The 14,910-nt window shown below is 36.7% G+C and overlaps 1 protein-coding gene across 1 annotated transcript in view; it reads right to left on the bottom strand.

The window, feature by feature from the left end:
* ankib1b (ankyrin repeat and IBR domain containing 1b) overlaps window positions 1–14,910 on the bottom strand; it is a gene marked incomplete at its 5' end in the record, with an annotated part of 49,504 nt that overhangs the window by 13,925 nt on the left and 20,669 nt on the right. The window contains 7 exon segments of the mRNA XM_056476113.1: window positions 566–652; window positions 934–1,068; window positions 4,647–4,777; window positions 4,875–4,963; window positions 6,516–6,682; window positions 9,932–10,076; window positions 10,188–10,276. Of these exon segments, the coding sequence (XP_056332088.1) occupies window positions 566–652; window positions 934–1,068; window positions 4,647–4,777; window positions 4,875–4,963; window positions 6,516–6,682; window positions 9,932–10,076; window positions 10,188–10,276 (843 nt within the window).

Here is a 14,910-nt window from a genome sequence, read left to right as displayed (position 1 = left end):
AATAAACTTTATCTAGTAGTGAATGCTTTTGAATTGCTTAAGACGACACGTTTTCTCAAAGGTACTCGTCAACACCATTAAAGCAAAAACTGCAATATTCTCAGACATGCAACATCTAAATCAGACTATACACTTACAAAAGTAGGTTCACTGACCATATGACAAAATAATGCACACAAAAATGGAAAGCTCTAGTCTATCTGATCTGCCAAGCTCTATTCTGATTGGCTGTTGTAAGTGCACAACAAAGTGTGCTGGATTGATCAATTTAAGGTTTACATTAGCCTAAAATCAATGTATATCTACAGTTCTAACTATAAGAAAGCAGTGCAATAGGAGTTCATTGATGTGTTACATTTAATATTTATGAGCGGTGTTAAGGCAAAGTGACAATTGTTGTTCTAAATAGCTATCACAAAGAGCTTATTGAATATTACCTTTAATGAAAAGTCAAAATTAGTTTGTTTATACGGCATTGTATTAAGAAAATCTATTAAGAATAACCTTATGAATGTTATACATACAGGCTTCATAAAACGTGTAAGAATTATTTATTTATTTTTACCAGGTAGCTGTGTTCGTGGTTCTTAAAACGTGTGTAATAATGCATGAAGCGATCTAATTCCTGGAAGTTCTTGTGTTTCTTCTCAGCCTGCAAAAACAAAAGAACAACAAGTGAGTATTATGTGTATGTAAACACACAGACACTCAGTTTAGATGAGTTTTAATTTAAAACTTTTTACTAGATCCTCTTCTAAGTTAAGCTGCTTTGACACAATCTACATTGTAAAAGCGCTATAGAAATAAAAATGAATTAAATTGAATAGTGAGATCTAAAATTTACTAATGCTTTAAAAACTTCCATTTACAGTTGTGGAACTTGTGTATAGAAATAAAATACATGTTTTTTAGCATGCAAGTAAGAATGTGCACCTCAACAGTCATCTCTTTAGACTGCTCCTCCACTTGCTGAATGACCTCATATCGTGTGCAGCGGTAGTATCCTCCAGTAGAGGAACTGTGTTTTTTCCACTCTTCCAGACAGATCCAGCAGAAATCATACTTGCACTGTACAGACACACAGACATTCTTGATCAACTGCCCAACACAAACTACTAACCTACTTTTTATGTCACAAATGCATATATAAGTCTAGCAGGCAGCACACTGGGAGTTGTGGGATTCTGACAGCAGGAATTATGTGTGTTGCTAGGAAACTCTCTCTCACACTTTTTTATTTTTGGAGTGCCAGCATTTGGAATGTATTTCCCCTTTAGTAACCTTGTTGCTGGATTATCAAGATTGAATTAAGATCAATACATTCCTTTCTAATGCGCACACACATTTCTTGTTCAGTAATTAGAGGAATTTATCCTGATTTCCATCAGCCTGCTGTAGCACAGGAAGCACTTTTAGAAATACATTTTAAGCTTAACATTTAATTATGATCGTCAAGCCCATAATAATAATGAGCAGCGATGCTTAATTTCAGTTCTTTCTAATAGTCATTACTGTCTGTTCTAATCAGGTGTTCAACCAAAGTTCCACTTTTGACAGACTTGATTTACTCTTTTCTTGGCTCACAGCCATGTTGGTTAGCATAATTCCCTCCTGGAAGATATTATTTCATCTCCACTGAGAAATACAACTCCTCCAATCAAGGTGTCCCCCAGGGTTCTGTTCTTGGCCCGCTCGTTTTCATAATCTACAGACGTTTTATCATCAGCCATGCTGGTCTAAGTTATCACTGCTTAGCTGATTTATTTTACCACCTGTTCTGTTATGGCGCGTTTCCACTGAGAGGTACAGTACGGTACGGGTCACATTTATCAGGCTTGCGATTTCACTGCCAAAAGTGTACCCTTTTGGTGGGCGTGGTGTACGACAGAAAGTTTACTCGAGGAAATGTCACAGTAAAGCCCTACGGGTCGTTCACATATCATATGAGAAGCACAAAACAGATGCTTTATACACATAAATACGTGTGTATAAGTGTTAATTACTAATCTTTTTATGAACATGATTTGATTATAACTGCAGATCAATAGCCCTTTTCACACAGTGATACCGGTAAATATCTGGAAAATTTCAGGAATGACTTAATAATAAAAAAATAAATTAATAAAAAAGGTGTTCACACAGGCACGGACGTTCTGTAATTTTTTCCGGAATAGACCATTCACATATCTATTCCAAAATACCGGTAAACTGGTAACATTATCAACCAGAAATGACCTATAAACGGCAGCGTTTGTATTTGTAAACATAGAAGGGGTCGGGCGTTTGTTGATGGTTTCACTTTTATCTAAAGCTTTAGCATTTATGCAGCTGCTTTGTGAGACATCCAAAGGTAGAAGCGCAGACCGCAGCTTAATGTTTACACATTTGACTACATTACAAGTTCTGATGGACAAGTATTGTGAACAACTTGTATGAAAACATATGGAGGAACACTTTTGCATGTCGAGAGATGTACATAATACGTGTGTGTGCTGGCACTCACCAGCTCCTTCTCGTGCACACATGTCAAGCAGAGCTTGAAGGTAAACAAACAGCGGTTTATCATAAGCATTTTATCGATATTTTTTACACTGTTGGCATTAAGAAGGAACATAGCAACGTTATCTGACTAGCATCTAGCAGCTAAAGGTGTCTGGAAAAACATTCAAAGGCTTTTATTTTCATAAACCATGCGGATGTGAATGCGTCTGAGTGTTCTGATTGGGTAAAGTAGATGTCTCAAGTCAGCACATTCTAGAAGTGAACACGCTCTTTCCAGCAATATTCCTTCTGCGTTCACACAGAGCAGCATTCCAGCAAATTAGCAGTAATGTTAGAACTTCTCTTTCTGAAAAATTGCCGGAACAAATTTGCAGGTATTTTCAAAAAATTGCCAGTAATTTTCCAGAAAGGTCTGTATGTATAAAAGGGGCTAATGATAGAGCGAAGTAGCCTACTGTAACGTCTGCGATTATATGAAATAAATAAATAAATGCAACATATATGAACACATACAGCCCCTTACAGTCTCCGATATGTTACCACTTACAGAAAAACTACACACAGCAGAGATTTAGTCCTTATTTAGTTTCAAAAACGACACGCACCATAGCCCACAGTCAAAGCAAACCTCTTATATGTGTTTTTAATCTTCACCAGCACATGTAGCCTCTGTTAAAAAGTAATTGCGTCATTCAAAGTTCGTAATAGTCCAAAAGGCAATGATAACAATTAAACATGACAGTCTGTTCATGTTTTATGTTGCAGAAAGCATCATTTGCTGCAGTTTTTTCCGGCTTCTCCTTTGGTTTTTTTTCACGCTTTACTCTCGTGTTTGTCCCTTTCTAAAAAGAATTGGATATCAGACGTGCTTCAATAATCACACACACGTTATTAATATGAGCTCAAGAAGTTTGTTATTTCAAATATAGACACATGGAGAGCTCTCTGGAGAAAGTAAAACTGCTCGCACTTTTAGACAGGCTCGTAAAACAACAACAGGACACGGCAGATTTTGGTCTTCTTGGCTTTGTGGCTGTTTATCAAGATGACGACAAGGTTTGTTTGAGCTCGGGTTGACCATGGCTTGTTATTATATGTATATATTATTATGGTGTAAAGTCTTGGCTGTGTTTTTAAAAATGCCGGTTCCTTTGTTTTTTTATTCTCCTGCGAGTGACGTATCTCTGTAAACCAATAGTGTTCAGCTGCGCATCTTGCTCCGCCTTTTAGTACCCTTTTTCGTGCTAGGTACCCTTTGAAAAGGGTGATCAAAAAGTGGTATGGTACGGTTCGCTTTTAGGTACCCTTTGACAGTGGAAACGGCCATAAAAGTGTACCGAACCGAACCGTAACACTCAGTGGAAATGGGCCATTACACACCCTCCCACTCATATTGGCCAATGGCCCTGGGAATTTTTGTAAACTTCATACAAATAAATTCAAACTTAAAATTTAAAGCTAAGTAGGCTTGGGTGGTATCCAAATTTTGATACAGTCAAACCTCTTCCCTGTTTTACCTCGGTATACGGTTCTACCGTGCATAATAATTATAATGTAATTATGTCTTGTGCCTAAACCTTTCAGAAACTGAATACATATATGCAACCTTAGGTTCGCAGTCAACTGTTTCTTGCACAATTTGCAAATTGCCTTGATCATATTTACTGCCTCTCCCTTCTCAATCGGTTGAAATCCGAAATACTGCCAAACTGCAGAGGTTGTGTTTTTGAAACCAGGTCACTTGGTGTGCGACTCACCATCTTTCCCTACCTCTCTTTCTCCTCCACACTCTCATTTGATGACAATCAAGCCTACGCACTTTTAGGCAATAAATAAATTATATTTAATATTTAATCCTTGTCTCCTATGTAAGTGCATTGTTTTTTATGACAGTACAACTGTAACTGTCATAACTGAAACTAATACCATTGCTATTTTTAAATCCCGCGGTATACCGTATTACCGCCCAAGCCTACAGTTAAGTAGGCTTTGTATACTGAATTTGAAGTTTTTGTCAAACTTTCTAGATGCTCTGTTTTCATGAACTCTACACCTAATTTTACAGCACTTAAAACCCCCAAGTGTCCGACCTTTTCTTAACCCAGTCTATAAATAGATCCTATTATTGTTATTACGCAAATAACCTTGGCACATTGCATGTGGTTACATCCCTCATTCTTCTGAATGGGAGATTTGCAGTTGGCACAGGATTTGGAGTTGGTGAGTAACCACAGGCAGTTGGCAGCATCTTCATACGCCTCACTTACACCTGCCACTGAAATGGAAAAAGACATAAATAAATATGCTTGAGGTCCAAAACCACTTACTTCAGGAAATTTATGGAGTGCAAGTATACAGCAAGACATGCTTACGTTCTTCTGGTTTCATATCAGTAACTTTCTGGAGCCACATCTTCCATGTTTGGCAGTCACATGGTTCATGGGCCTCTCCTTGACACTCCCTGTAGGGAGAAACATCCTTGTTATGTCAATCGTTAGCATCGAGGGAATTTACATATATACTGAATATATTCTGGCTGTTCTATGCATTAGTTTGAATGTTTTGGGGGATATATCAGTGTGGGCCAAACAAGGGCAAAGATCAACCTTTTCTAACACACTACCTTGGTGTAATGTAACATTTTTGTATCCGTTCCATCCTTGTCTACACTGAAAAAAATTATTCAAAGATGATTCCTTGGATTTACTCAATTTTTTATGTTAAGTGGTTGTAAACAATTTATTTGGGCTGAATTTAAACAAACAAATAAGTTGAACATTGCTCAATTTAATTTGTTTGTTTAAATTCAACACAAATAAATTGTTTGCAACAGTTTTGCATGCAACACTTTTTTCAGTGTATGTTTAAATATAATAACTTTATCGTTAAAAGCTATTAGTTGTTAATAGGGCCAGACAAAATTTGCATACATTTTTTGCTATTTCTGCACTGTATTTTGTAAAAAAAAAATCTGCAGATTTATGCAAAATTATTTAGGGAATATCATAACTAAAAACTTAACTTATGAAATAAAAAAAATAGTACATGTAACTTTTATTTAATGTTTACAATGCAAATCCAATTAGATCCACTTATTTGGTAAACAAAGCAAGTCTCTCATATAATATATCTACTATAAGACTGAAAATATTACTTTACAAACTGTATTATAAATAAATTATATGAACATTTTAAAATGACTATTATTATATCACATTTACACAAGTAAATGCATAGACTCAATGATGGGCAAAAAATGTGTGGGCCTAGTTATTAGTTCATTAAATCTATTAGTAACTAATAAAGTTATGGTAAGTAATAACCTTCACTTTTCTCATTTTGATTGTAATGCAATACGTGCCCCTTTTTAAAGCTGCTTTAAAACAATAATTATTTTGAAAAGCACTATACAAATTAACTTGAATTGTACCCTACATGTTTGGAGGCTTGAGACATTTAACATTAAGTTTTATTTTCCTTGCTGCCCAAGAATTTAGTCGGAAAACCACTAGTTAAAACACAACACTGGTAGACTGTTGAGCACAGACACCAATAACAGTATTCCAAGAGAATGCTCTTCCATATTACATGCAGTCCATAATCACTCAGACAGATTAAATGTTTATGTGTGTGTATGAGCGCTAGAAAAGGGTGTTTTGACTGAAATATAATGCTCAGATTTGGCACAGGCAGTGATGAGATATGAGCCCACTGTGTGGGTGTGTGTGTATATGTCTGTGTGTTTGTGTGTTAGGGACATAAGGACCCAAGCTGTGGGAAAGAGAAACTCGGCCAGCTGCATCACCAGAGACCACTGAGAGCAGAGCAAACATGCAAACACACATGTTCCTTCTTCAAATGGTTGTGGGAAGGGGGTTCAAAAAAACAAGCGCCAGTAATACTATTGGAATATTCTGAAATTGAGCCCTTTAAATCATGTTCTCAATGATCATTAAATCAATTCATAAATTGCCTCTCATCCAGTGAGATTTGTAATAGTGACTGGCACTGACCAGCAGAAGAGATGACCCTTGCCACAGTCCACAGCAGGGGCCTGGAGCCGAGGAAAACTGAGTGGGTCGGAGGTGCTGGCACCAGGTCCCTGTCCAGCCAATCGCACTGCTCTGTCACAGCCAGCCCTCGGGCACCACCGGATGGCAGGATTATTCTCTACAAATGCCTGAGGAATAAGTAGGAAAAAACAGTGAAGAAATTATTAGAAAAGCTGAGGAAGTATATTGAGAAAGTATATACCCTCTTACTGGTTTATTACTTTTTTTGCATGTTTGTCACATAACTATGTTTCAGATTATCAAACTAATTTAAATATTAGTCAAAGATAACACAAGTAAATACATCTTACTTACTCCCAGGGCTGTTGATATCATAGTTGATATTTAGCTGCACCATGTTGGTGTTTCATAACTACTAATTTTTACAAGGTGGGTCATTAGCCCAACCTACATACACTAGAGACAATATAGCTTACCCAAATCACCTATTCACCTTATTCTTTGCGTAAGAGTGCTCGCAACCATTTGAATTTTTTGGTTCAAGACTTCCAGGCTTATCCACTTCCATTTGTTTTTAGACATTAAAAACACCTTGTTATGCTGCTTGATGTTGCAAACTGACATTTTCTTTTCATACGATTCTGCATTGTTTGTTTAATCATGCAAAGACTTGTTTGTAGAGTAAGTAGTTTGCCCGTTTTCTGCGATTTATTATTCCTAGTCACTTCTCCCATAGGCAGCTGAATCAGAAGTTCTAAAACGGTCGCAAAAACAAGCACACATCCACATTGAAGAATAAGGTCAATAGCACATGTCTTTGGACTGTGGGGGAAACTGAAGCACCCAGAGGAAACCCCCGCGAACACGGGGAGAACATGCAAACTCCACACAGAAATGCTAACTGACCCAGCCGGGGCTCAAACCAGCAATCTTCTTGCTGTGAGACAACAGCATTACCCACTGTGCCACCGTGCCACCCAAATAAATACATCATGCCGTGTTTAAATTAAGGTTTTGATTATTAAGGATCCCGTGAAGTGCTTTGAAATGTGCATTTTTACTCAATGTTTAATGTAATCTCAGACGAAACATGAAGAGAGGGAGGGGCAGTGTAGCTCCTCCCCTTTTTAAAAACAAGCCAATAGCGTTTTGCTGTATCATCACTCTGCCAGTAATAGTGGATGAGCTCAAGTGCATCAAATGAAAAGCAAATCAGAAGCGTCTTGAAGGGGGTGATGCATGTCAGATACTACAAAGCATTTGATTGGATATGATTTCATGAGAAACTATAGTATGAGGTGACGAGAATAAAACAGTTGATCCATTTAGGTGGAAGTGACAAAACACAAGCTTTACATGTTTCTATCAGTTTTATAGCTCCTAAACGTGAATTGTCAATGTTTTGGGGTACACTAGCTTAGAGATATCTTAAAAACTAGCATTATTGATACTAACGTCTCAAAAAACTTTATTTTAATTTTATGGGAACTTTAAGGGAAACAATTACAAATTAAAATACAAGTCCAGTTTTGACTATGGTAGTGACTAAACCAATGTACAATCCATTTATCTCATTGCATAGAATCCCATATAAAAGGAATAATTTAAGGGTGAAATGGATGTTTTCTGAGAAATCTGTTATTTACTCATACTGTTATTCATAATTATTTATTACTTTGCTCTTTGTAGCTCTTTGGTTCTAATTGGTCAACTGAAGAACAGTCGAATCGTTTTGTATATGCTCAACTGGGTATTTGACTATTTCCCATGGCAACATGCTATTTTCATAAAACAGACTTTGACTTAAAACGGCCCCAGAGGACTTTAGCACTAATTTCCTCAAAGCAAGAAAATAGATTCAATGCTTATAGAAAACAACAAAATGGTAAATGATGCAAAGAGCTACATGAGAGATATATTAAAATAGAGGAAAACGTTTTGTAGCAGATATCTATGCTAATTATCTGCAGATTATGATTCACCCTTTCAGACCTAAATAGAACTTTGCCTAACAATATCCACAGCAATAGCATTTTTATACTATTTTCCTGTATTACACTACAATTCAAACATTTTGGATAAAAAAAACAAAACAAAAAAAAACTGATAATTTAAAAGGAATATTGCACTGATCAACAAGGTTACATTTATGCGATCAAAAATACGAACGTTTTTAGCATCATTACTCCAGTGTTTGGCATCATATGACATTTCCAAAGTCCTTTTTTTTTTTTTGATAATTTTTCAGAAATATAATGGTTTATATAACAAATATTTGCATGCATAAAAACATTTTCGGTCACTTTTGATCAATTTAATGCATCCTTGATTGATAAAAGTATTTTTTTTCCTTAAAAGAGAATGATTCTATACAGGTTGCATAACGCTTTTTTTTTCCTAACAAAAACTTAAAATATAAATATAATAGGATCATTTTAACTTAAATACATTTTTCACAATCACATATTTATTATTTTGATAAGCCCCAGCACATAGTAGGCAGGATAATGTACCATTCATCTCATTCTGCAATAAAATGGGCATCTGGCTGTACAGTATTTCCTAAATGTAAATCAAATAAAATAAGTAAAATAGGATCAGGGTGGGGCCAGGCTGGAGCGCTCACTCTGATCCCCCCGGCTCTGCAATGGTTGGGAAGATTCCAAATTGAACCAAAACAAATGATTACAATTGGCTTATGATTGGCAATTAAAATTCGGGAATTGCAACCAGCAGAATCTGGGATTTTAAAAAAATAAGCAAAATTACTTCTCAACTTTGCGTAAATATTTGCCTATTAAACAAAGCAGAATGAAACCGTTTTGTTTTTTCCGGTTCATCTGATTTGCTGAGTTTTGTTATGAATCTGGGATGAGAGTTAATTTTTGACCAACAGCTTGAGAAGTCCCTCAGTACACTCTGACCCTGAAAATGAGCTCACGCACTCCTCTGTAGAAGATTGGACATCCCCATAGCAGCATAATCAAAAGCTTGGAACTACACCATTGTTTTCAGTTACTTCAAACCTCTCAGCTCCCCTTTCTTTTTCTTTTTTAAAGATGCTTTACTAGACAAACACACCACAACACAAATAAGAAACATTGTCAGCATTTTTCCTTTTTTTATGCCTGAGTTCAAATTAGAACTAACCAATCTGAGCTTCCATTTCAGTAATTCTCCATTCAAGACTGACTACACAATCCCACTAAATACAACAAACTTCACTGAGAGGACTGATCGGTGTGATTGGAAAACCATTTATGAAGTCAGAATCAAAAATGCAGCTTAATGCTGACTTGACATCTATGAAGTGAAATTTGTCTTTATTTTAAAAGTCCATATCAGAAAATAATAGGATTACAGTGGCATCTATGCACACAATTGAATCTAATATGCAACCGATCATGTAATTATACCTTGATGTCAAACTGAAGATAACGTTTGTCCATCTCTTTAGACACGATGCTCTCAATGACCTCGACAGGAACCAGCTGGAAGCAGTCATAGGCTGGGCAGAAAATATTATGGGCCTCCCCCTCCTGAATCTTCAGATTCAAGAAACTGCCCAAAGGGGGGAAAACACAAATGAATGTTACATGATGTTACAGCAGTAGTGAGAACTCACAGTGTGACTAAAATACTGAATGAAAAAAAAATTTAAAAAAAGCTCACCTTTCCCAGCATCCCCTGCAGAACTCGTGACCACAAGGAATATCAACAGGCTCTTCAAACATGGAGGCAGCACACATACAAATACCGCACTGAAAAAAGAAAAATACAACAACTTTATTGTCAATATTTCAGGTTTATATACCAAAACAAATTCTGCACAAATGTGTTAGGGGTGTTCCACTACGATATTATATTTTAAACTTTAGTTGATGTGTTATATAGCTGTGTGAACATTAACTACATCTCTGAATATAAGATGCTCAAAGTTTAATGCAAAGGAAGACATTGGCAAAGCCTACAGCGAATGAAGTTTGGGCACTACAAAAAAATACATCCAGGCTAATGAAATCACAAACGCTTCAGGTTACGCACATTCGCCACGCGCATACACCCCGCGGAGCAAAGTACTGTACTGTAATGTTAAAGGGACTAAAAAGAAAATGAAAGGAATGAATGAAAATCTCTCTTTGTGTCGTGTCCTTTGGAAGCCCAAATACAGAAACAGAACAAGGTCTGTGGAAACCCAGGCGAACACAGGGAGAACATGCATACTCCACACAGAAACGCCAACTGACCCAGCCAAGGCACGAACCAGCGACCTTCTTGCTGTGAGGCAACAGCACTACCTACTGCGCCAATGCGTCGCCCTAATTTTAATTATGTTCCAGAGACTTATTAAAAAGATATAGCTGGCATTTGACAAAGGTCAGCTTCCAGAATCTCTCCCAGTTCAGTGCCGGATTTCGCTAAAAACTCCTCAAAGAAGGAGCAGCTCCAACCATTATAGAAGAAGCTGTGGATTGTGAGCCACAACCTGTAAGTGTTTTTATTTGCTAAAATCGACCTATTACATGCACAGTTTTTAGCTTTAACCGTATGTTGTAGCAAAGACGTAAACAAGCATGTAAACAATGGGAAATGCTGTTTGGCACAATTAAGAATATAGCTACAAGTTCATATTTATCCGTCAAACCCCTGTAAAAACCCACAGTCTTCACCAGCGAGGCAGTGTCTCTCTCTGCAGCCTCTTCCGTGTGTATTACATCTCAAATAACCAACTCCAGGGTTCTACACCTTTTCCAACATTAAATTCCAGCACTTTTCAAGCACTTTCAAGATGCATTTTTATACTTTTTCAGCACCAAACAACCACGTTTATTTTTGCTGTATGTACTTTTTCACAATTAAATCCATTGAGCTATTTTAAAAAGTCATGATGTCAAAATTTGACATTTCAACTTAAATTGTTCAATACTTTGGAGCATAGATATATTGGGATAGTTCACCAAAAATGCTAAAAAAATATTAAAAAAAATAAATAATAAATTAAAAAAAAGGAAAATTAAGTTTAGCCAACGATTCCTCAGAGCCTTGCGTTTAGGCAGTTAAAAAAATTCTCTTAGCATCTTTGCATCATGACGCAATTCCATCCCCCACAATCCCCTACAGTGTTTGAGGCGGGTTCAAGTTTTTCCAGGTCTGTGCGAGCAGAAAATGGGTGGGCAATATTTCGTTCAGACATCACATTCATATTAATGACTCAGAGTTGACTCTTTCTTTTTGAGAGTCCAGAACTTTATGCATGGTGCACTTTTAGATTTAAAACTTAGTTGGAAATTTCCTTCACTCGAAAGGTCATATACAAAAATCTATAATAGGGACACTTTAACAAAATCACATCTGGCTGCATCATCTTATGAGAAGACGTTTATTAAAACTTCTCATGCCTATTCAATGATTATCAGGTTTGTTCCTGACTAAAACTATGGCTTTATTGAGAAAATGGTGATAATGCACTGAAGGAACCCAATTTTAGACTACAATGTCTGTATTGATACATGAAAGAAACTATTGTATAACTAAATCTGATCACTCATGAACCCAAGCTCACTGAAAGGATTAGTTCCCTCAAAAATGAAAATTCTGTTATTAATTACTCACCCTCATGTCGTTCCAATCCCCTGAGACCTTTGTACATCTTTGAAAAACAAACTAAGATATTTTAGAGAAAAACCAAGAGCTTTCTCATTCTCCATAGACAGAAACAGTCACAAGACATCCAAAGTCCAGAAAAAGAACCAAAAAAAAACTTGTTAAACATTCAGTATGACTTCAGTGGTTACAACTGTAATCATATGATGCTCCAGGAACACTTTTGCGGACCCAAAAATTGTAAATATGAAAATGTTAACTAATTGTCTTCTCGTCAGCATCAGGTCAAGGTGTGCGTTTATAACAGGCAAATTGACGTATTGTCAGAGTCAACAGCCAACATGCAAGGGTCAAATTGTCTGTAGTAAACATGCATCATGATCTGACACAGAAGACATTGGCAAACAAAGCCATTGTTACTTTTTTTTGGTGCACAAAAGTGTTCTTGTAGCTTCATGTGACTGAAGTCATGCTGATTTGTATGACTGAAGTCAGACCATACCACTGAAGTCATCCTGAATGTTTTGACAATGTTTTTGGTTCCTTTTCTGGACTAAACAAGTCATGACAGCTGCTGTCAATGGATGATGAGGGAGCTCTGGTTTTTGCTATAAAATATCTTAATTTGTGTTCTGAAAATGAATGGGAATTGAAACGACACGAGGGTGAGTATTTAATAACAGAATTTTCATTTTTGGGTGAACTAATCCCTTAAACCACTTTTAAAAATACAGACAATATTGGTAACTGGGCGCACATATATATCAAAATGTACTTTTTTTAAAGTAATATGTAATTTTAAAATTATGTTATGTTACGTTAAGACACTTCATAATGTGAGGCAAAAATACATCTGCTATATGAATATCAGAAGCACAGGATGCAGGAAAATCAAGTTAAAGATTCAAATTTCAGCAGTACAAATGATAGAACAGAAATTTTAAGCTTACCTAAAGGGATTTGTAAGTATTAATCAGTGATAGTCGGCTCCCAAAAAAGTGTAAACTGTCAAAAACAATGGGCCCTATCATACACCCGGTGCAATTGTTGTTTGCTAGTTTCAGTTTGGCACAAGAGTCATTTTGATGTTTTGCGAAATTAATTATTTATAGGCTAATGGATGTCTGTGCATACAAGAAGTTTCCCTATCCATGAGAGTGAAAGCAAAAGTAAATAATGAGGAGGCTCATCTCTCATTCTCGCGCTGTAGATGCTTTATTTAACTGTTTTCTCTCTAGTGAAGGGTTCAGTATTTCCACTTACAAAGTCCATCATGTAAATAGCAAATGCGCTATGCGCAACGCAGCTGACTCTTAAAGGAATGGGAGATGAGACTCTGATTGGTTTATCTCAAAAACACACCTTTAACTCATTAAGAAAATAAGCTCAACCCTTTTAAGACCATGCGCCATGGCGCAAAGCAGATTTTCCCATCCTTATTTTAGCAGTTTTTTGACTACACTTCGTTATTATTGTTCATTTATTAGTTGCTGTTAATTAGAACAATATAGAAATAGTTTAGAAACAAATCTTTGCGCTTAACAAACTAATTAATTATTTATAGGCTAATGGATATCTGTGCGTACAAGAAGTTTCCCTATCCACGAGAGTGAAAGCAAAAGTAAATAATGAGGAGGCTCATCTCTCATTCTCGCGCTGTAGATGCAATAGTTAACTGTTTTCTCTCTAGTGAAGGGTTCAGTATTTCCACTTACAAAGTCCGTCATGTAAATAGCAAATGCGCTATGGCATGACGCAACTGACTCCTTAAAGGGAATGGGAGATGAGACTCTGATTGGTTTATTCTCAAAACCACACCTATAACTCATTAGGAAAATAAGCTCAACCCTTTTAGACCATATGCCATGGCGCAAAGCAGATTTTTTCCGTCCTTATTAGCAAAAGTGGATTCTGACACGCTCTTAATGCGTTGCGCCCTGCACTTGTGCATGGATCGTCAAAATAGAGCCCAATGTGAGTTTTATTATTGTTTTTGAAACAATTTATTATTGAGTTTGAAAATAGAGCCTATGTAAACAGTAATGTACCAGATTCACCAGTTTAATACAGTCAAACTGGAGTGGTTCAAAATGGTTGGTTCTGAGTTCTTGTGGTGTATATGTATATATATATATGTATGTATGTATGTATGTATGTATGTATGTACGTATGTATTTGGACACATCTTCTTCTAAGAGTTTTCTTTACTTTCATGACTATGAAAATTGTAGATTCACACTAAAGGCATCAAAACTATGAATTAACTAGTATGAAACAACTGAAAATATGTCATATTCTAGGTTCTTCAAAGTAGCCACCTATTGCTTTGATTACTGCTTTGCACACTCTTGGCATTCTCTTGATGAGCTTCAAGAGGTAGTTACCTAAAATGGTCTTCCAACAGTCTTGAAGGACTTCCCAGAGATGCTTAGCACTTGTCGGCCCTTTTGCCTTCACTCTGCGGTCCAGCTCACCCCAAACCATCTCGATTGGGTTCAGGTTCGGTGACTGTGGAGGCTAGGTCATCTGGCGCAGCACCCCATCCATTTCCTTAATCAAATAGCCCTTACACAGCCTGGAGGTGTGTTTGGGGTCTTTGTCCTTGTTGAAAAATAAATGATGGTCCAAATAAACTCAAACCAGATAGAATAGCATGCCGCTGCAAGATGCTGTGGTAGCCATGCTGTTCAGTATGCCTTCAATTTTGAATAAATCCCCAACAGAGTCACCAGCAAAGCACCCCCAGACCATCATACCTCCTCCTCTATGCTTCACGGTGGGAACCAGGCAT

The sequence above is a fragment of the Danio aesculapii genome, chromosome 16 (genome assembly GCF_903798145.1).
Source record: "Danio aesculapii chromosome 16, fDanAes4.1, whole genome shotgun sequence".
NCBI classification, from domain to species: domain Eukaryota; kingdom Metazoa; phylum Chordata; class Actinopteri; order Cypriniformes; family Danionidae; genus Danio; species Danio aesculapii.
Note: the sequence above shows the minus strand (reverse complement) of the source record. Positions and strands in the feature narration are given on the sequence as shown.